The sequence below is a fragment of the Gopherus evgoodei genome, chromosome 4, assembly GCF_007399415.2.
Source record: "Gopherus evgoodei ecotype Sinaloan lineage chromosome 4, rGopEvg1_v1.p, whole genome shotgun sequence".
Classification (NCBI taxonomy): Eukaryota; Metazoa; Chordata; order Testudines; family Testudinidae; genus Gopherus; species Gopherus evgoodei.
In genome coordinates, this window is record NC_044325.1 from 60,545,112 (window position 1) to 60,566,059 (window position 20,948).

The window sequence follows — 20,948 nt, forward strand, 5'->3', positions numbered from 1 at the left end:
GGGAAGATCCCTCTGGCGCAAGAACTGAGGTAGACAGAACTGAGGTAAAGCTGCTTTCAAAGGATTCTATCACAAGTCTTGGTATAGGGCAAGTGCTGAGGTGGGAGAGGCATGTTGGGGTCAGGGCCTCAGCACGCAGTGCTGCAAAGATATTGGATAATGCTGTTGCCCATAGAGTTGGTCTTAACTTAGATAGGCCTCCAGGGCAGTCTAAAATACATTGGGGTGACTCTGGCTCCCAAAGCTGCCTAGAATTGAGAGGTCAGAGAGGTGAGTTAAAGCCATTTTAGCCAGCCCTCCTGCGCAGAATTTCACCCCCAGTTCCTCTTTTTTCCAAACAAAAAAGCCTAAATTCAAATAATTTTACCTAATTTTGATTTAAAAGCTCTTTCTCAGATTGAGAACCCATATACTAATAGATATTTCTTTTTTCTTCATCTTGGTTTGTAATAACCTCTTCTGCTCGAGCTGCAGTTTATCATAGAATAGCTGAGACATTACATATGTCTTTATAGTACACACTATGCATATATACCTTGATCCTTCAAGCATTTACCTACATGCTTACCTTTAAATTCATGAATGGTCCCCTTGACTTTGATGGGGGACACTTACATGCTTAACATTAAATATGTGCATAAGTGTTTGAAGGATTGGGGTACACTGTACAGTACAGTACAGGGCAAACTATAGTTTGGTCTCTGATGGGCAATGTAATCCCTTGTGCAGTATAGTGTATATATTGACATAAACTGGTAAGTGATTCTTCATGTCTTTTTAATTGTGATAAATCTATTTTTTCAGGTTGAACCAACCACAAAATTATTTCCAGCAGTTTTTATACAACCTACGAGCACAAATTTGTTTCATTTTGAACTTGGTAAATTAAAGGTATTGTTAATTGTTTTCTATCAATAAATGTTGCTATTTTAAACCTGGTAACTCTCATAGAAAAGCCTGGTAGTGAGATCCTTGTATTGTTAAAACTTAATTACTTTTACAAATCACATAAATTTGCTATTATACAAGGGCAAATTATAATAATCAGAATAGTCCAGTGAGCCTAATTTCAGTATGGGACAAATTGGTAGAAACTATAGTAAAGAACAGAATTCTCAGACACACAGATAAACACAGTTGGTTTTGGGGAAGAGTCAACATGGCTTCTGTAAAGGGAACTCATGCCTCAACAATCTCTTAGAATTCTTTGAGGATGTGCGTAAGGGTGATCCAGTGAGTATAATGTACTTGGATTTTAGAAGCCTTTGATGAGGTCCCTCACCAAAGGTTCTTAAGGAAACTAAATAGCCATGAGTTAATGAGGGAAGGTCCTCTCATGGATCAGTAGCTCATCCGTAGCTAAAAGATGGGAAACAAAAGAGTTGGACTAATTGGTCAGTTTTCACAATGGAAAGAGGTGAACAGCAGCGTCCCCTAGGGATCTATACTGGGATGTGCTGTTCCATATATTCATTAATGATCTGGAAAATGGGGTGAACAGCAAAGTGGCAAAGTTTGTAGATGATACAAAATTATTCAAGCTAGTTAAGTCCAAACCAGGAGTTAGAGTGATTTAAAAAAAAACAAACGGGTGACTGGGCAACAAAATGGCAGATGAAATTCAACATTAATAAGTGCAAAGTAATGTATATTGGAAAAAAATAATCCCAACTATACAGATACAACAATGGATTCTAAATTAGGTGCAACCACCCAAGAAAGATATCTCTGAGTCACTGCAGATTGTTCTCTGAAATCTTCTGTAGAATGCGCAGCAGTGGTCTAAAAGGCTAACAGTAACTTAACAATTAGGAAAAGAGTAGAAAAGAAGACAGAAAATATTGTAATGCCACTTTATAAATCCATTGTGCACCTACATCTTGAATCCTGTGTCAAGTTCTGCTTGCCTCATCTGAACAAAGGATATATTGGAACTGGAAAAGGTTCAGAGAAGGGCAGCAAAGATTATCAAAATTATGGAACACTTCTGTGTAAGGAGAAACTAAAAAGATTAGAGCTGTTAAGTTTAGAAAAGAAACAACTGAGGGGAAATTCAGTAGAGGTCTATAAAATCATGAATGATATGGAAAAAGTGAATAGAGAAATGCTAATTATCTTTTCCCACAATATAAAAAATCAGGGGTCACCTAATGAAATTAATAGGCAGTAGGTTTAATACAAACAAGAGAAAATACTTTTTCACCCAACATATAGATAAACTGTGGATTGCTGTGGGATGGTGCGATGGCCAAAAAAATAACTGGGTTTAAAAAAGAACTGGATAAGTTCATGGAAGATAGATCCATCAATAGCTTTTGGCCAAGATGATCAGGGATGCAACCCCAGGCCTAGGCAACCCTAATCCTTTTACTACCGGAAGTCACGAGAGGAAGGTGTGTGGATCACTCCGTAATTGCTCTATTCCATATGCTCTTCCTTATGTTCTGGAACACACTACTGTCATAGACAGGATATTGAGCAAGATGGACCATGTTCTGAAACAAAACTACATTTGTCAAAATAAATTAAGTACGCTTGATATCTTTAAAGTTGAGTTTGTTTGCTTATTTGCAAATTTATAAATTTCTGTAATACTCAGTCAGAGTCTCCCAGTGACTAGTGAAAAATAACTACTGTTATGCAAAAGCCACATATTTAAGAGTGTGTATTTGTGTACGTTAAACTATTACACATAGTAATATTTGTGCCATAAGAGGTTGGTAAACAATTTAAAATATTTTCTTTTTAATTTTTCAATGTATTTATTGCAGAACACCATGCCTTTGTCAGCAGCAGTCTTTAAAAGTGAAGAGAGAAATCCCATTTCTCAGTGCCCTCCACGCCTTGATGTGCAAACAATTACACCTGTTCTCTGGAGCAGAATGCCTAACAGCTTCCTGAAGGTAGAGACTGAGCGTATCAGTGAACGCCATGGTTGGGTAGTGCAGTGTCTGGAGCCACTGCAAATGATGGCACTTCATATTCCAGAGGAGAACAGGTACATTTGGAGAGAACCACAGTGGTTTTCTTGTGAAGGAAATATGTAGGGGTAGCTGACTGAGGTCCCTCTTTCAGAGGAGTGTCCTCTATGCCTAGGAGTACAGTCAGGCTGTAGTCTGAATTAGGTTGACAGTCATTTAGAATTTCTGATCTCATTTACTGTAACTAACATCCATTATATATGTGATTCAAATAGATATTAAAAGCTGAATCATTTTGATGCCATTTGATCACTTTACTGTAGGTAAGTGTAGCAGAGTGCTGCTGCAAAGGCACCTAATTAGCCCCTGCTGCGCCAGCCCCAATCAGGGGAATAGATTGGGGCTGGGGAGAAGTCTGGTGCCTGGCCTCTAGAACTGGCTGCACCTTTGGGCCTGAAGATTCAAGGGCTATAAAGGCCGGCTGGCAGCTAGAAGAAGGGGGAATGGCCAGGGGAAAGTCAGTCTACAGGCTGAGAGCAGACTCCCTGTAGGAGAGGAGACCGCAAGGTCTGTAAAGCTCTGTAAATAGTATCACTGGTGGTGGGAACTTGTGTAAATAAAGCCACGGGTGCTGCATCAAGAGAAGCCTCTCCGTGCTTTATTGGGGCAGCAGAGGGCTGCAGGAAGAGGGGCGAGCAAGGGACCCGGTTACATTAAGATAGAATCCTTTACAGCCAATAAGAGATGATTTTGTTTCATTAAAAGATAAAGATAGACCTTTTAAAATACTTTGGATTGAATCTTCACCCAATTCAAAACACAAATATAAATTACACACAAATGCTGTAATTCTGCTTCTTTGTGTTGTTTAAAAAGTTTTTAATATTTTCCTATAATCTACTTCAGTTTTACAGTCATTAAACTACATATTCTTGATTGAAATAATATTTTAGAAAGCTAAACTCCCTCTAAATTGTACTGGATGTTCAATTTTATCTTCAGAGTTACTATAATGTAGTTTTGGCTGTTTTATTTGATAATCTAATATGCATAACTTGATCCCATTATAAAGATATCAAACAACAAAAGTGAAAAGATATGGAAGGAAGCCTGTGCAAAAATGTAGTTTTTTAACCATATTTCTGCTTTTGATAGGTCAATTATAGTGAAATTTGGTTCAAGAAAAAGAGCTAAATATAGTGTACTTTATCAAAAAATACTACAGTATTCTTCAGGAAGGCTCCAAAACCACTATGTATTATAATGATGTTACTGAAGTGTTTTGGACCTTTAAAGTAAAATATTGTCTTTTGAAAATTAATATTGAATGGGTACTCAGGTGCTCTGGAAGCTTCTCCATATACTAGATAACTTACCTGCCATATCCCTTTTATTTCAGTATCTGTCCTCTCCTTACTAGGGACTTCTAATCATTACTATGACCAGTAAATTGTCACTTGCTGGTTAGGTGATGTGGACATAGTGATTATTAGGTACTAAAGTGAATATGTGTGGTCTAAAGCAGAACTGATCAAAACCTTATCCTTTAACTCATTATACCATTATTCCTATTCCCCCCCCCCGTCTGTTTGTGGATGTATTTAATAAAATAAAGCTCATTTATGATGTTTACTGTCATGTTTCTTTGTATCCCACAACAGGTGTGTTGATATATTGGAGCTATGTGAACAAGAAGATTTGCTGCAATTCCACTACCACACTTTAAAACTCTATAGCTCAGTTTGTGCACTGGGTAATAATAGAGTTGCCTATGCACTTTGTAGCCATGTGGACCTATCTCAGTTATTTTACACAATAGATAATCAGTATTTACCTGGACTCTTACGCGCTGGATTCTATGATCTACTTATCAGTATTCATTTGGAACGTGCCAAAGAAGCCAAGCTTATGATGAACAATGAATTTATCATTCCAATTACAGATGAAACTAGAAAAATTGAATTATATCCTGACGAATCAAAGAGACATGGGTTACCAGGAGTTGGGCTTAGCACTTGTTTGAAACCAGGTTTTAATTTTTCTACTCCTTGTTTCATTGCGACCAGTGAAGAACATCAGAAGCCCAGTCCAGAGATACCACTTGAGATACTCAAAACCAAGGCCATAAGCATGCTGACAGAGGCAGTACACTGTAGTGGTGTTCATATCAGAGACCCTGTTGGAGGGAAAGTTGAATTCCAGTTTGTTCCTGTTCTTAAACTTATAGGAACTTTACTTGTAATGGGGATTTTTGGTGACGATGATGTGAAGCAGATTTTACTCCTTATTGATCCCAATGTGTTTGGAGACCACAAGGAAGAAACAGAAGAGAAAACAGAGAAGGAGGAAGTTACACAGATTGAAGAAAAAGCTGTGGAAGCTGGGGAAGAGGCATTAAAGGAAACTAAACCGCCAATGAAAGGCTTACTGCAGACAAGATTACCTGAATCTGTTAAACTTCAGGTGACCATTTTAAAGTAAATGTATATCTAATGTAATATTGATGAAACAAGGATAGGGTATGTTGCCTAATGTTTGCAGCCAGTAACCTGGAATTCAGGACTCCCAGGTTCTAGCCCTGCCTCCATCATTGACTTGCTATGTGACCTTGAGCAAATCACTTAATCTATTTGTATCTCTGCTTCTCTGAAGGCAAAATGGGTCTAATGTTCACATGCAAGGTACTTAACATGCACATTATGGGAGAGAAGAAACATTTATAAAGCACTTTGACAGCGTTCAATGAAAGGCAGTGTATAAATGCAAAATATTGTTATAGATCATAATAATACAATATCTGTATATACTTATTATTTATTGTTAAAAATCAGAGTTAGTGGAAAAAATAAATAAATTTATTATTCTCATTTTTATTGCCTGGCAAATAGAAGAGCCGTTCAGATTAGTGTGCAGTGTCCATTGTTGTTCTTTCATTTTAGAGTTTATGGTTTAGATTCTCAATTAAGATATTTAACTCTTCTCTATTTTTTTCATATTAGATGTGTGAGCTACTCAATTATTTCTGTGACTGTGAGCTGCGACACAGGGTGGAAGCTATTGTATCATTTGCAGACAATTATGTGTCAAAGCTGCAATATAATCAGAAATACAGGTACAATGAACTCATGCAAGCATTAAACATGTCTGCTGCTTTAACTGCCAAGAAGACAAAGGAGTTTCGCTCTCCCCCTCAAGAACAGGTAAAATAAAGGACAGGAGGGTTTTTTAAAGTGTGATAAGTGTGGAAAGGAAGAGGTGGAACTGTCTAATTCCTAAACTAGAATTTTGACTGTAGGAGAGGTGGAGCATCATATTAAATAGCTTATAAGGTTGCCACAAGATGTTAGAAGTCAAAATTTTCAAACCTGAGTTCCCAAATTTAGGATCCTATATCCATACTTAAAGTCTGCCTAATTTTTTAAAGGTGATGAAGTTAAGAGGGACTACAGGCAGTCAACATTTTTGAAAATCAGGCCACTTTTATAGAAGTGACTAAATTTGTATCTAAGAACTTAACTTTCACACATACATTTGAAAATATTGACCTTAGGCTCCTGAATAGAGCTGTGTGAACCTACCAGTTTTTGCTTTGCAAGTACAATTGGTATGCATGACAATGGACTTATCTTGTAACCAACTGACTTTTCCATTTCTAAAAGAAGTTCTTCAGTTTTTGGGTGGGGGTGGAGAATTCAAGGAGAGAGAGAAAAATATTCTGATTTGTTGGAAACCTATGCAACACCAGAGTCAATTAATTTACCTGTAACTTGCTTCATAATTTTTGTGTGTACTGCATTAGAGATGTATGCAAAAAGTAGCAGGCATCAGGTTTGTTATTGAGATACTTTTTTGATAGTTTGGTTTTTCTGTTTTACTTATGTGGGGCTTTGGGAATGTTTGTTTACTTTTTCAAGACAATTGGCTAACGTCTCCTCTAAAAGTTTTCTTTACTGTTGAGAATCTTTTTATATGAATCATAATGTGAGTTGTTGATTAATCACAGTTAAATCATGTGATTAACTTAAAAAAATTAATCACAATTAAAAAATGAATTGCAATTAATCGCACTGTTCAACAATAGAATACCAGCTGAAATTTATTAAATATTTTTGGATTTTTTTTACATTTTAAAATATATTTATATCAATTACAGCACAGAATACCAAGTGTATAGTGCTCTCTTTATATTACTTTTGATTACAAATATTTGCACTGTAAAAAGACAAACGAAAGTAGTGTTTTTCAATCATCTCATACAAGTACTGTAGTGCAATCTCTTTATCATGAAAGTGCAACTTACAAATTTAGATTTTCTTTGTTACATAACTGCACTTCATAACAAAACAATATAAACTTTAGAGCCTACAAGTCCACTCAGTCCTACTTGTGCAGTCAATTGCTAAGAGGAACAAGTTTGTTTACATTTATAGGAGCTAATACCGCCTGCTTCTTATTTACAGTGTCACCTGAAAGTGAGAACAGGTGTTCGCATGGCACTTTTGTAGCCAGCAGTGCAAGGTATTTATATGCCAGATATGCTAAATATTCATATGCCTCTTCATGCTTCGACCACCATTCCAGAGGATAAACTTCCATGCTGATGATGCTTGTTTAAAAAAAAAAAAAAAAGTGTGTTAATAAAATTTGTGACTGAACTCCCTGGAGGAGAATTGTATGTCTCCTACTCCATGGTTTTACTTGCATTCTGCCATGTATTTTGTGTTATGGTAATCTTGGATGACGACCCAGCATATGTTGTTTGATTTAAGGACACTTTCACTGCAGATTTGACAAAACACAAAGAAGGTTCCAATATCAGATTTCTAAAAACAGCTACAGCACTCGACCCAAGGTTTAAGAATCTGAAGTGCCTTCAAAATCTGAGAGGGACAAAGTGTGGAGCATGCTTTCAGATGTCTTAAAAGAACAACACTCTGATGCAGAAGCTACAGAACTCGAACCACCAAAAAAGAAAATCAGCCATCTGCTGGTGGCATCTGACTCAGATGATGAAAATGAACATGTGTTGGTTCGCACTGCTTTGGATTGTTATTGAGCAGAATCAGTCATCAGCATGGACACGTCTTCTGGAATGGTGGTTGAAGCATGAAGGGACATGTGAATCTTTAGCTCATCTGATATGTAAATATCTTGCGATGCTGGCTATAACAATGCCATGTAAATGCCTGTTCTCACTTTCAGGTGACATTGTAAACAAGAAGCGGGCAGCATTATCTCCTGCAAATGTAAAAAAATTGTTTGCATGAGCAATTGGCTGAACAAGAAGTAGGACTGAGTGGACTGTAGACCTTAAAGTTTTACGTTGTTTTATTTTTGAATGCAGTTTTTTTTTTACATAATTCTACATTTGTAAATTCAAATTTCATGATAGAGATTGCGCTACAATATTTGTATTAGGTGAATTGATAAATACAATTTCTTTTGTTTTTACAGTGCAAATATTTGTAATAAAAATAAATATAAAGTGAGCACTGTACACTTTGTATCTGTGTTGTAATTGAAATCAATATAATTGAAAATGTAGAAAAATCCAAAAACATTTAAATAAATGGTATTATATTATTGTTTAACAGTGCAATTAAGCATGATTAATTTTATTCATCTCTTGACAACCCTAATCATAATTAAAATAATTAAGCCACTATTGCTTAAATATTGCCATAAGGACATATTTACTTTTGCCAAAAGCATGTTTTATGTTAGTTCTTTTGAGAAACAAGTGTAAATAAGTAACAGTAAAGTATGCCTGTATTACTATATTCTCTGTAGGCCCCTGTGCAGTCCTAAATATTTGGGTTTATTTTTGTCTTAAAAGATTAATATGTTGCTAAATTTTCAACTGAGAGAGGATTGTCCCTGTCCAGAGGAGATTCGGGAAGAGCTATATGAGTTTCATGATGATCTTCTAATTCACTGTGGTGAGAGCCTAATTATTTTTTTCACTGATTGAACATTATACGTTTTAGTTCTGATTCTTTTCCATGGCAAGCAAGATCTTGAAGAGATAAATTACTTATTTTAGTTGTGTTATGTACTGGATGACTGTTCCTGGAGTTTCTAAGTCCCGAAAGTATCTAAAGTGTTCGTCATGGTTTATTTCCATTGTAATGTTTTAGTTGAATTGAACATTTTTATTACGTATTATTTAAATTTTCAGCCTTACCCTAGCCCTGGTGTTAGAAAAAGGAGGAGGGAGATGATGGTGAATTAATTAAATTTAAATAACAAAAAAATCCCCAGGGAAGTAGTTCTGGAAACCCTAAAAATTAATTAGACTTACAGCTGTAAGTGGAGACTGACCTGCTAGACACAATTATATATTACACAGGGGATGGGGGGGACATACCGTTTTTGTTTGTTTTTGCTTCATAAGTTAGGAAATGTCAGAATTAAAGTTGCCTGTGCAACTTTAATTTGCTCCCTTTGTGTGCATGTATTATGATATATTCTTTAGTTACATGAGCACACACTGTTGTTTCCACAGGACTTGTGCTTTAGTTCACAGAATGGACCTGCTCTCAGGATGGATCAGGGTTGTGTAGTGAAGGTTCTGCTTCACTTGTTGGACACCTGCTTCATTTGTTGCATAAGTTGTATTGTGGGTACCGGGAAGTGGTTGGCCTAAGCCCACCCATATCTAAAGTCTCTCCCACTTAACCCAGAGGGAGGTACCAGTGGACCTGGGCCACAACTGAATGGTGGAGACAACAAATTTAAAAACAAGGATGGGAGTGAAGTTCATAAGGCAAAAATCAAAGAATCTGAAGGGGACACTAAGCAGAGAACTCCAACAGCGCCCACTGCTCCTCAAAGGCTATGAGGAGGCAGTAGACACCAGCCAGAGGAACTCTGTTTGGAGGCATGATCAAACAAGAGATTGAATGTAGGCCTTATAGTTGCAGAGCACCCCACTTCTAGCTTTCTCCACCTAGTGTGATGGCCGTATTGGCCAGTGGTGGTAGGAAGTCTTGTGGGGCCACAGATGGTATCTGTAAAAATCAGAAGGTGCAGGGAGAAGTGCAGCCAGAACCTCAGTGAGAGGTTCTACAAGTGCTGAAAGAGGCTACAGGTGGTTGGTGGCACCAAGTCCTGCCACTTGGTGTCAGGGCAAGACACAAGGGCGAGGAAGTGAATTGTATGAAGCACAAGTGCATACAGATGTTTTCCTGGGCATGATTCGGAGAAGGACTGGCTGAATGTTGTTCAGCTGATGTAGGTTGTGTGTCAGGGAGGCCAGGGTGGCTCACAGGACAGGGGACTGAAGTCAAGTTCTGGAGGGGCCAGGGGTGAGAGGTGGCTGGGGAGCTGTTTCCCAAAGGACCTGCTCAAGGAAGACAAGAGAAGGAGAAGGAGGCAAGGCTGCCGTCACCTCCTGGACCACATGACATGAATAACTCCATGCGCTGGCTGAGCATCATGGGCATCCACCCAGTCCCTCCAGTCATAGTCCAAGAGGACTTCAATTCTGATCGTGCAAGCCAGGACCAACCTCTGGTACAGAAAGGGGGACTCCACCACCTGCACACTAATGCTATGTCTGCACTGCAATTAAACACCCATGGCTGGCCAGCTGACTCAGGCTCACAAGGCTTGGGCTTAATTGTGGTGTGGCTATTCAGGCTCAGGCTGGAGCCTGAGCTCTGGGACCCTCCCCACTTGTGGAGTCCCAGGGCTCAGGCTGGAGCCCAAGCCTGAACATCTACATGGCAATTAAGCAGCCCAGCAAACCTGAGTCCTGTGAGCGTGAGGCAGCTGGCAAGGTCCAGCCACAAGTTTTTTAATGTAGTGCACACATACCCTACAGTGTGGATTGTGTAGCAGCGGTTCCGCTAGGAGATTGGAAGGTGTGTAATGAATGAGGCAGGGGATTGTAGGAAGAGAAAGGATGATCTCATGGTTAAATCAGTTGAATGATTTTCTGGAGGAGTTGACTCTATCTCTGTGTGATGCTAGGCAAGTCATTTATACCAAACTTTTCACAAGTGATGATCATTTGTGCTCCTGATTTTCTGATTAGGGACTCTGGGATGTAATTTACAAAAATGCTTAGCACTCACATATGCAACAGAAGTCAGTGGGAGCAGTGCTTTGAACATATTAAGTGGTATGAAATGCTAAGTACACTCAGAATGCTAAGTAGAAAAAAATAGTATATGACAATGTAATTGAGGAAAGTATAATACATACACAGAAATGAGTTGAGTGAAGGTTAGACAGGCAACTTTACTTCTGGCATTTCTTAACTTTTGAGTGCTTGACTTTGCAACCTTAACAGTTGTTCTTTTCACATAGCTGTTTGTGTGTAATTTCCTAGGTTTTTTAAAAATCAAACTGAAAAATCAGAAATTCCATCATGTGATATCTTATTGACACCTACATGTTTCCTCTGCAGAGTTGGAAACCTAAGAGTTGGAACTTCACAGAACTCTGCCATTTAAGTTAATGGGGTAACTGATAGAAGTAGTAGGTTGTAATCTTCTTTGCAGATCAACATTAGAGGGAGATAGGACACTGGCAGTGTGTTTCAGAGAGATCTGGTGAGACTCAGGAATCTTGGGTTTCATTCCAGGCTCTGGAGGGGAGTAGAACTAATGAATGCAGACCCTGCTGCCTCTTTCCCCCCAGATTTGACTCCTTCTGCACTACATATCATCCAATTTATCCTTGCCCCAGGCCTGTCTTTCCCCCACTCTGATCTTGTTCCAGTCCCACTCTCTTTGCCTACCCAGTTCCAGTCTCCAGTGCTCAGGCTTTTTATACTAACCACAGTCTCCTTGCCAAGCAAGCCTACTCTCCACCTCCAGGTTCTCTTACTCGCTCTTTCCCCCTCCCCACATCCAATCCCAGTCTCTTTGCCCAGCTAATCCTAGTTACTTTCTCCCAGCTCCTCATCCAGTCTGTCTTCCCCTCCCCACACTGACTCCCAGTCTGAGGATATGTCTACACTACGGGATTATTCCGATTTTACATAAACCGGTTTTGTAAAACAGATTGTATAAAGTCGAGTGCACGCGTTCACACTAAGCACATTAATTTGGCGGTGCGCGTCCATGTACTGAGGCTAGTGTAGATTTCCAGAGCGTTGCACTGTGGGTGGCTATCCCGTAGCTATCCCATAGTTCCCACAGTCAGTCCCACCCCTTGGAATTCTGGGTTGAGATCCCAGTGCCTGATGGGGCAAAAAACATTGTCGCGGATGGTTCTGGGTACAGCCTCACCCCTCCCTCCGTGAAGGCAGCAGACAACCGTTTCGTGCCTTTTTTCCTGGGTGAACTGTGCAAATGCCATACCACAGCAAGCATGGACCCTGCTCAGATCAAGACTGCAGTCGTGGACATTGTAAACACCTCTCGCATTCTCATGCAGTCTATGCTGAACCAGGACCTGCAAAGCCAGGCGAGGACGAGGTGGCTACGGCAGAGCAGCGATGAGAGTGATGAGGACATGGATACAGAATTCTCTCAAACTGCGGGCCCCTGCACTTTGGAGATCCTGCTGGCAATGGGGCAGGTTCTAGCCATTGAACGCCGATTTGGGGCCCGGGAAACAAGCACAGACTGGTGGGACAGCATAGTTTTGCAGGTTTGGGATGATTCGCAGTGGCTGCGAAACTTTCGCATGTGTAAGGGCACTTTCATGGAACTTTGTGACTTGCTTTCCCCTGCTCTGAAACACCATAATACCAAGATGAGAGCAGCCCTCGCAGTTGAGAAGCGAGTGGCAATAGCCCTCTGGAAGCTTGCAACACCAGACAGCTACCGGTCAGTCGGGAATCAATTTGGAGTGGGAAAATCTACTGTGGGGGCTGCTGTGATGCAAGTAGCCAAAGCAATCATTAAGCTGCTGCTATGAAAGGTTGTGACTCTGGGAAACGTGCAGATCATAGTGGATGGCTTTGCTGCAGTGGAATTCCCTAACTGTAGGGGGGCAATAGATGGAACCCATATCCCTATCTTGGCACCGGAGCACCAGGGCACCCAGTACGTAAACCGCAAGGGGTACTTTTCAGTGGTGCTGCAAGCACTGGTGGATCACAAGGGACGTTTCACCAACATCTACGTGGGATGACCGGGAAGGGTTCATGACGCTCGCGTCTTCAGGAACACTACTCTGTTTAAACGGCTGCAGCAAGGGAAATACTTCCCAGACCAGAAATTAACAGTTGGGGATGTTGAAATGCCTGTAGTTATCCTGGGGGACCCAGCCTACCCCTTGATGCCATGGCTTATGAAGCCATACACAGGCAGCCTGGACAGTAGTCAGGAGCTGTTCAACTACAGGCTGAGCAAGTTCAGAATGGTGGTAGAATGTGCATTTGGCTGTTTAAAGGTGTGCTGGCGCACATTATTGACTCGCTCAGACCTCAGCCAAACCAATGTCCCCTTTGTTATTGCTGCTTGCTGTGTGCTCCACAATCTCTGTGGGAGTAAGGGGGAGACCTTTATGGCGGGGTGGGAGACTGAGGCAAATCACATGGCCGCTGATTACGCGCAGCCAGACACCAGGGCGATTAGAAGAGCACACCAGGAAGCGGTGCGCATCAGAGAAGCTTTGAAAACCAGTTTCATCACGGGCCAGGGTACAGTGTGACTGTTGTGTTTGTTTCCCCTTGATGAACCCCCCCTTGATTGACTCATTCCTGTAAGCAACCCACCCTCCCCCTTTGATTACAGCTTGCTTAAGGAAATAAAGTCACTATCGTTTAAAAATCATGTATTCTTTATTAAAAAGTCATTATAAAAAGAGGGAGAGAACTGACAAGGTATCCCAGGTATGGTTTGGGAGGAGGATAGGAGGGAAGGAAAAGGCCACTAAAAATATTTCCAAGTAACGACAGCCTTTTGGTTGGGCTGTCCACGGGGGTAGAGTGGGCAGGTGCACAAAGTCTTCCCCCACGCGTTCTTACACGTCTGGGTGAGGAAGATGTGGAACATGGTGAGGGTGGTTACACAGAGACTGCAGTGGCACTCTGTGACCCTGCTGCTGTTCCTGAAGCTCCACCAGACATTGGAGGATGTCAGTTTGATCACGCAGCAGCCCCAGTGTTGCACCCTGCCACCGCATATCTTCCTGCCTACATTTCTGATCTTCCTGGTGCCACCTCTCATCTCGAGCGTCCCTTCTGTCCTCACGTTCACTGGCATCTTTCCTGTAATTTGATACCACGTCCTTCCACTCATTCAGATGAGCTCTTTCATTGCGGGTTACTTCCATGATTTCCGAGAACATTTCATCTCGCGTCTTTTTTTTCCTCCGCCTTCTCTGAGATAGCCTTTGGGATGGAGTAGGGGGGGCTTGAAAAATTTGCAGCTGCATGAGGGAGGTAAAAAAGGGAGAGAAGTATTTAAAAAGATACATTTTACAGAACAATGGTTATACTCTTTCACAGTGAATAACACTATTCACCTTACATAGCACATGTGATTTCACTGCAAGGTCACATTTTGCATCTTGATATTGAGTGCCTGTGGCTCTAGTGTTAGAGATCTCACAGACACAGGTCCGGGCAGCAGAATTCAGCTTGCATGCAGCCATGGTAAGCCATTGTCTTTCGGCTTCTGCAGCCTTCATATACACAGTGCCCTCCTTTCCCAAATACCAAGCAAATCCCGTTCAGTGCTGCTTCTTTCCTGTTAACATGCAGCAGCAGAAACTACTCTCCCATCCAATTCTCTGGGATGATCCCTTTACCCCTCCCCCCACCGCGTGGCTGGTATTATGGAAGATCACTGCTAATCACCCCTTTTCCTCCTCCCACCGTGTGGCTAGTAGCAGGGAAGATCCCTGCTAGCCAAACGCGAAAAAGCTCAGTGCCATTCCCCCCCATTTGGCTACCTGCAAGGAAGGATTTCTTTTAAGCAACAGGCAAACAGCCCAGTAAGAATGGCTATCTCTGTCCCCTTAATTAAATTCCTGAATTTCAACCAGGTTACCATGAACGATATCACTCTCCTGAGGGTAACACAGCAAGATAAAGAACGGATGTTGCTTGAATGCCAGCAATCACCGGGACCATACGCAGTTAGGCTTTGTCATGCAATGATTCCAGATTACTTGCTACATGCATGGCGTAACCAAGTGTCCTACCATGGTGGACGGAATAAGGCTGCCTTGCCCAGAAACCTTCTGCAAAGGCTTTTGGAGTACCTCCAGGAGAGCTTCATGGAGATGTCCCTGGAGGATTTCCGCTCCATCCCCAGACATGTTAACAAATTTTTCCAATAACTATACTGGCCACGAATGCATCCCAAGTCCTTAGGGCAAATCAATCATTAAAAAACGCTTGCTTTTAAACCATGTTTTATATTTACAAAGGTACACTCTCCAGAGGTTGCTGCCATGGCTTCATTGTCTGGGCTACTGGCTTGGGAGGGCTGGGAGGGTAATTTCATCTGGGTGAGAAAAAGCTCCTGGCTGTTGGGGAGAATGGAGTGCTGTGTGCTCTCTGCAAGCTCGTCCTCCTCTTCCTCCTCCTCATCTTTCCCGTCCGCAGAATCCTCAGCCATGGCTGAAATTACCACTCCCACCTCAGAATCCACAGACAGGGGTGGGATAGTGGTAGCGGACCCCCTTAGAATTGCATGCAGCTCAGCGTAGAAGTGGCATGTTTTCGGCCCTGCCCCGGACCTTCCGTTTGCTTCTTTGGTTTTCTGGTAGGCTTGTCTGAGCTCCTTAACTTTCACTCTGCACTGCACTGAGTCCCTGGTGTGGCCTTTCTCCATCATAGCCTTGGAAATTTTTTCAATTTTTTTTTCATTTCGTCTTTTGGAACGGAGTTCTGTTAGCACAGAATTCTCTCCCCATATAGTGATCAGATCCAGTACCTCCCATGCGGTCCATGCTGGAGCTCTTTTTCGATTCTCAGGAGACTGCATTGTTACCTGTGCTGATGAGCTCTGCATGGTCACCTGTGCTGTTGAGCTCTCCACGCTGGCCAAACAGGAAATGAAATTCAAAAGTTCGCAGGGCTTTTCCTGTCTACTTGGCCAGTGCATCCAAGTTCAGATTGCTGTCCAGAGCGGCCACAGTGGTGCTCTGTGGGATACCGCACGGAGGCCAATACCGTGGATTTGTGGCCACACTAACTCTAATCCGATATGGTAATACCGATATCAGCGCTACTCTTCTCGTCAGGGAGGAGTACAGAAACCGGTTTAAAGAGCCCTTTATATCGATATAAAGGGCCTCATTGTGTGGATGGGTGCAGCATTAAATCGGTCTAACTCTGCTAAAATCGGTATAAACGCGTAGTGTAGACCAGGCCCTAGTGTCTCTCCTCAGGCTTCTCATCCAATCCAGTCTTATCCATCCCCTTCCTTACTCTTTTTGCTGCAGTCTACTCCCCTCTCTGGATCCTTGTCTCTTTGCACAGCCAGTCTGAGTTCTCCCCCAACACCTCAACTCCTAATATGATCTCAGAATCCCGCACCTTTTTCTAGCCAACTAACCCCTAATTCCCCTCCTCTGTTTCCCTCATGATCCCTCAGTCCCATTTCCCTTTCCTGCATCCTGGATTCCAGTCTCAACTTTCCCTCCCTCAGATTGCAGCTTCCTTGCCCAGCGAGTCCCAGTTTCCGTCTTCACTTCCAGTCACACTCTTACCAGATTCCTCGTCCTAATCTATTCCTCCCTGCCCTGTCTGGATTTCATCTCCTCTGCGTTGAATCAGACTGCTTTCTCCTCCACACTGCCTGGCTGCCAGTTGGAGAGAGAGGCTCCCTGCTCTCCATTCAAGTGGCAGGCTCCACCGCAGCATAAAACAACTGTTAGTATCACTTATAGGGAAAGACCACTTTTACCCCTCTATTCCTGCTCTGGAGGGAACATATCAGTTGCTCGGTGGAGAATATGCATGCACGGTCCTGTCAGACATAGGAGCTATAAGGAAACGAAGCATCTCTGTAACCATGGTTCAGACAGTCTGGTCAGTGCTAGGTGCTGTGAGGGTATGTCCAGACACCCGCGACTGGTCTGTGCCAGCCGACTCAGGCTCACAGGGCTCAGGCTGCAGGGCTGTTTCATTGCTTCATAGACTTCCAGGATTGGGCTTGAGCCCAAGCTCTGGGATCCTCCCATCTCTCTCTTTAACAAGAAACAAACTCAGCCAGCCAATTAAAAAAAGCATCAAACCAACCCCTTTAATCATCCCATCCAGAGGAATATACTGTTAAACTCCCCCTAAAACCTAGCCAAATCTTACAGGACTTTTGTATCATCATTAATTGCAGTAGAATCTTCCTAAAACAATATCTGTGGTGTTATACTAGGGGAAACAACTACTGATGTTCCTAAGGAGTATTATATATCTGATTATTTGTAATATTTACACTATAACTGAAGTACATTTACTATTTTGAGGGGTACTACTATAGCTAACATTCTAGAAGTTTGCTGATTACCATATTTTTTTCTGTATGAAATTTGCTGGTTAAAAGCTATTTTCAACATTCCTAATCTACAGATTTCTTAACCGTATGCAGTACAAGTTGTGGATTTTTTTTTAAAGTATGTGTGTTGAACAATTTTATCTTGAAGGCATATGGTTTGTTTCTAATTAGTTTTACTATGTGTTAGGTATTCCACTCGAAGAAGAAGAGGAGATGGATGAAGACACTTCCTGGATGGGCAAACTTCGTTCACTAATATACAAAATCAAAGGCCCACCAAAAGCAGAAAAAAAAGAGCCTACAGAGGTGGAAGAGAAGTCTCCCAGTAAGTTTTTTTAAAGTGTCCTCTAGTACTGCATATTTCTCTTACTCTGCAGAAGTTTCAGTGCTGTAACATTTTTTCTCATAAAAGTTTGTATGAATAAAAGACTTTTTTTTATATAGCAGAATGAAGAAGGGAGCTGTATGTTTAAATAGTTTTCAGACAGTTAAAAAAAGCATCTGGGCTACAAACCATGATTAAATGATTTTTTATTGGAGGTGGATCTGAATCTGTGGAAGAATTCAGATCCAAAGTTGAACTTTATGGATTCATACTTGCGTAATGGGTCAAAGCAAAACAAAAGCTCAGATTGTGTGAAATCCAGATCTAGATTTGCAACTTTTTACCTTAGACCCATGTCTGCTTCAGATTTCTTCTGAAACTTACCATTTTCCACTTTATACCGTACTTACATTTAACTTTTCCACAGTGCCTATTCCTATGCTCGGTGGAGAATAGGCTTGCCATTGCCATGATTCCTGTGACAAAAACTTATCTCTTTCCCCTGTCTTTCACAAAGCAAAACTTTTCCATGGAGTTTTACATATTTGTGGTTTGATTCTATTCTGTGTTTCAGCCCAAAACTCACAGGCCAGGAGGAAAGGGGGCTAAGGTAGCTTTGAGACTCCTTTGTGCCATTCTTACACCAAATTGTTCCAGCATCCACAGCATGATCAGACAGCACTCAGAACTGTCCAACTTACAGCCATCTCCCCAGGCTGCCCTATGGACTATGGTGCTACATGGAATTTTCACATCATTGTGTGTTGCAGTCCTGTCCCTGGCACCCATCCAATCCCCAGTCCCATCCCTGGCACACCCCATATGCCAGAGCTTGCAAATGGGTCCTCAGAAGTAAGCCTTTGACTATCTTCTTAAGTGCCTCGACCAGGAGAATCCTCCCATAATTTGAACCACGGTTTTAAGGGCCCCTTTATGCCATTCTAGCCCTTTATGTAAGCCGTTGTTTTAAAATTATTAAATGATAGGTATATAAACTTTTATAATGGAGAATAAACTCTCTTATAATTCAAATATTGTCCCATGGCATTTCTTTTTCTTTTCCAGTTTTACTGAGATTGTCACTTTTTTATTTTTGATCATAACTTTCTCATTTTCTTTCATAAAAAGCAACCAACACCACATAAACTTAGTCATCTTTCCATTGTTCTTATATTTCACTTCATCTACAATTATTAGTGCTAAAATATGTAGTACTTTTTTTAGTATAAAGGTAAAAACAGCTCTTTTGATCTAGTAAAGGAAGGGATAAGAAAAAAATCATGAAGAAATGAATATGAGGAGAGTTTTACTATTTGAATGGATTAGCAGGGATGGAATATGCTGAATAAGATAAGTGTTTCCGCCACTCACGGCCCATTTCTGTGACAATTACTAATGAGTAATCCCAATGAAGTAAATGAATTATTCATATGAGTGCTATGCACGATTGTACGTTTTGCTGTCTTTTGAAATTTTTCTGCTTTTTTGTCTGAAACACCAAATATTCATCAGATACAATTATAAGTGTCTATATATATATTTTTTCCTCTATTGAAACCTAGGTAGTAATTTCTTGTATGTCCTTTACATGGTATTTGGAACTACTGAAATAGGAACACTATTATCTAGGCATTTTATGTCAGTTTTGCACTTTAGTACAAATTCTGTGTATAGTAAAAGCTGTGCTATCTGGCACTTTACCAACCAGAAAGCTCTTTAAGCATTTCTGATCTTCCTTGAAAATCTGGTTTATAGTCCGGTTGGTGTGGGGCCAGCAGGCTCCCTACCTGGCTCCACGTGGCTCCCTGGAAGCGGCAACATGTCCCTGCTGCTCCTAGGTGGAGGAATGGTCACCAGGGGCTCAGAGTGTGAGAGGGGCTCAGGGCTGGGGCGAGGGGGTGTGGACTCTGGAAGGGAGTTGTGTGGGGGGGTTCGGGGCAGAAGGTTAGGGTTCTGGAGGGGATTAAGGGCTGAATCCGGGCGGCGCTCACTTCGGGTGGTGGCACTCACTTCGGGTGGCTCCCTGCAAGTGACAACATCCCTACTGCTCCTAGGTGGATGTGTGGCTAGGCAGCTCTGCACACTGCCCCCACCCTGCCTTGCCCTCAGCGCTGGCTCTGCAGCTCCCAGTGGCCAGGAACTGTGTCCAATGGGAGCTGTGGGGATGACAACTGGGCACAGAGGCAGCACGCAAAGCCTCCTAGCTTCCACCTCTGCCTAGGAGCAGCAGGGACGTGTCGCTGCTTGTGGGGAGCTGCCCAAGGTAAGTGCTGCCCGGATATGGTGCCCCAACCCCTAGTCCTGAATCCTCTCTTGCACCCAAACTCCTTTCCTCTTAGTTAACTGGAATTTTTCACTTACCGGCACCCCTCCATTCTCCCAACATGCCAGATAAAAAAGCTTTTACTATATATATCTTTGGCCTGAAGTGAAAGAATGTTCCAATGTTTAATATAATAGTTCATCCTGCACTGTGTTCCCATAAATCTTCAGCACATGCCTTCAGAAACAGAGACCAGAGTAAAATATTGTCATGTTATGATCAGTCTGTCTGATCTCTTTAGTTCATCAATCTTGTTGCCTTTTTTCTTTGACCTTTTATCTTATTTAAAATATACATGGGGGAAAGAACTGCCGTAATTTATCAGAAAAATTATTTAACTTTCATGTCATACAGCAGAGTATTGTAGGTACAAACACAAGGGAAAATAAGTGGAATGTATCCCCGTAAATTTGCAGTGTTGAGTTAAACTATGAAATACTCTTCTTATAAGGATGTATGCAAGTATTAACATAAGTGTTTGAAAGGTGTGCAGAGACTGAATTTAAAAGAACAAGAGACAAGGCAATATAATCCACTGAAAAAGCAGCAGAGCCAGAGGCTGGAGGAATACCTTGCACCTTAAAAATAAGAATCCCTGTGCTCAGTAGCATGCACAGTGGAGCAAGGGGCTATGGAATTACAGGTGAAAGGTAGAGAATTTTTTTGAGGAAGACCACTTTTACAATTTTGTTACTGTTTTTTTTGTTTGTTTTTTTTTTAAATTAGTTGTTAGGAACTGAGAGAGGAATAGTGGAACATAAGAATGGCCATACTGGGTCAGACCAAACGTCCATCTAGCCCAGTATCTTGTCTAACGACAGTGGCCAGTGCCAGGTGCCATAGAGGGAATGAACAAAACAGGTAATCATCAAGTGATCCATCCCCTGTCACCCATTCCCAGCTTCTGGCAAACAAAGGCTAGGGACACCATCACTGTCCATCCTGGCTAATAGCCTTTGATGGACCTATCC

At 41.6% G+C, this 20,948-nt stretch overlaps 1 protein-coding gene across 1 annotated transcript in view; it reads left to right on the forward strand.

Annotated features, from left to right (window-relative positions):
- RYR3 (ryanodine receptor 3) overlaps positions 1–20,948 on the forward strand; it is a 607,531-nt gene that overhangs the window by 265,953 nt on the left and 320,630 nt on the right. The window contains 6 exon segments of the mRNA XM_030559417.1: positions 805–891; positions 2,772–2,998; positions 4,583–5,384; positions 5,921–6,121; positions 8,758–8,860; positions 17,517–17,654. Of these exon segments, the coding sequence (XP_030415277.1) occupies positions 805–891; positions 2,772–2,998; positions 4,583–5,384; positions 5,921–6,121; positions 8,758–8,860; positions 17,517–17,654 (1,558 nt within the window).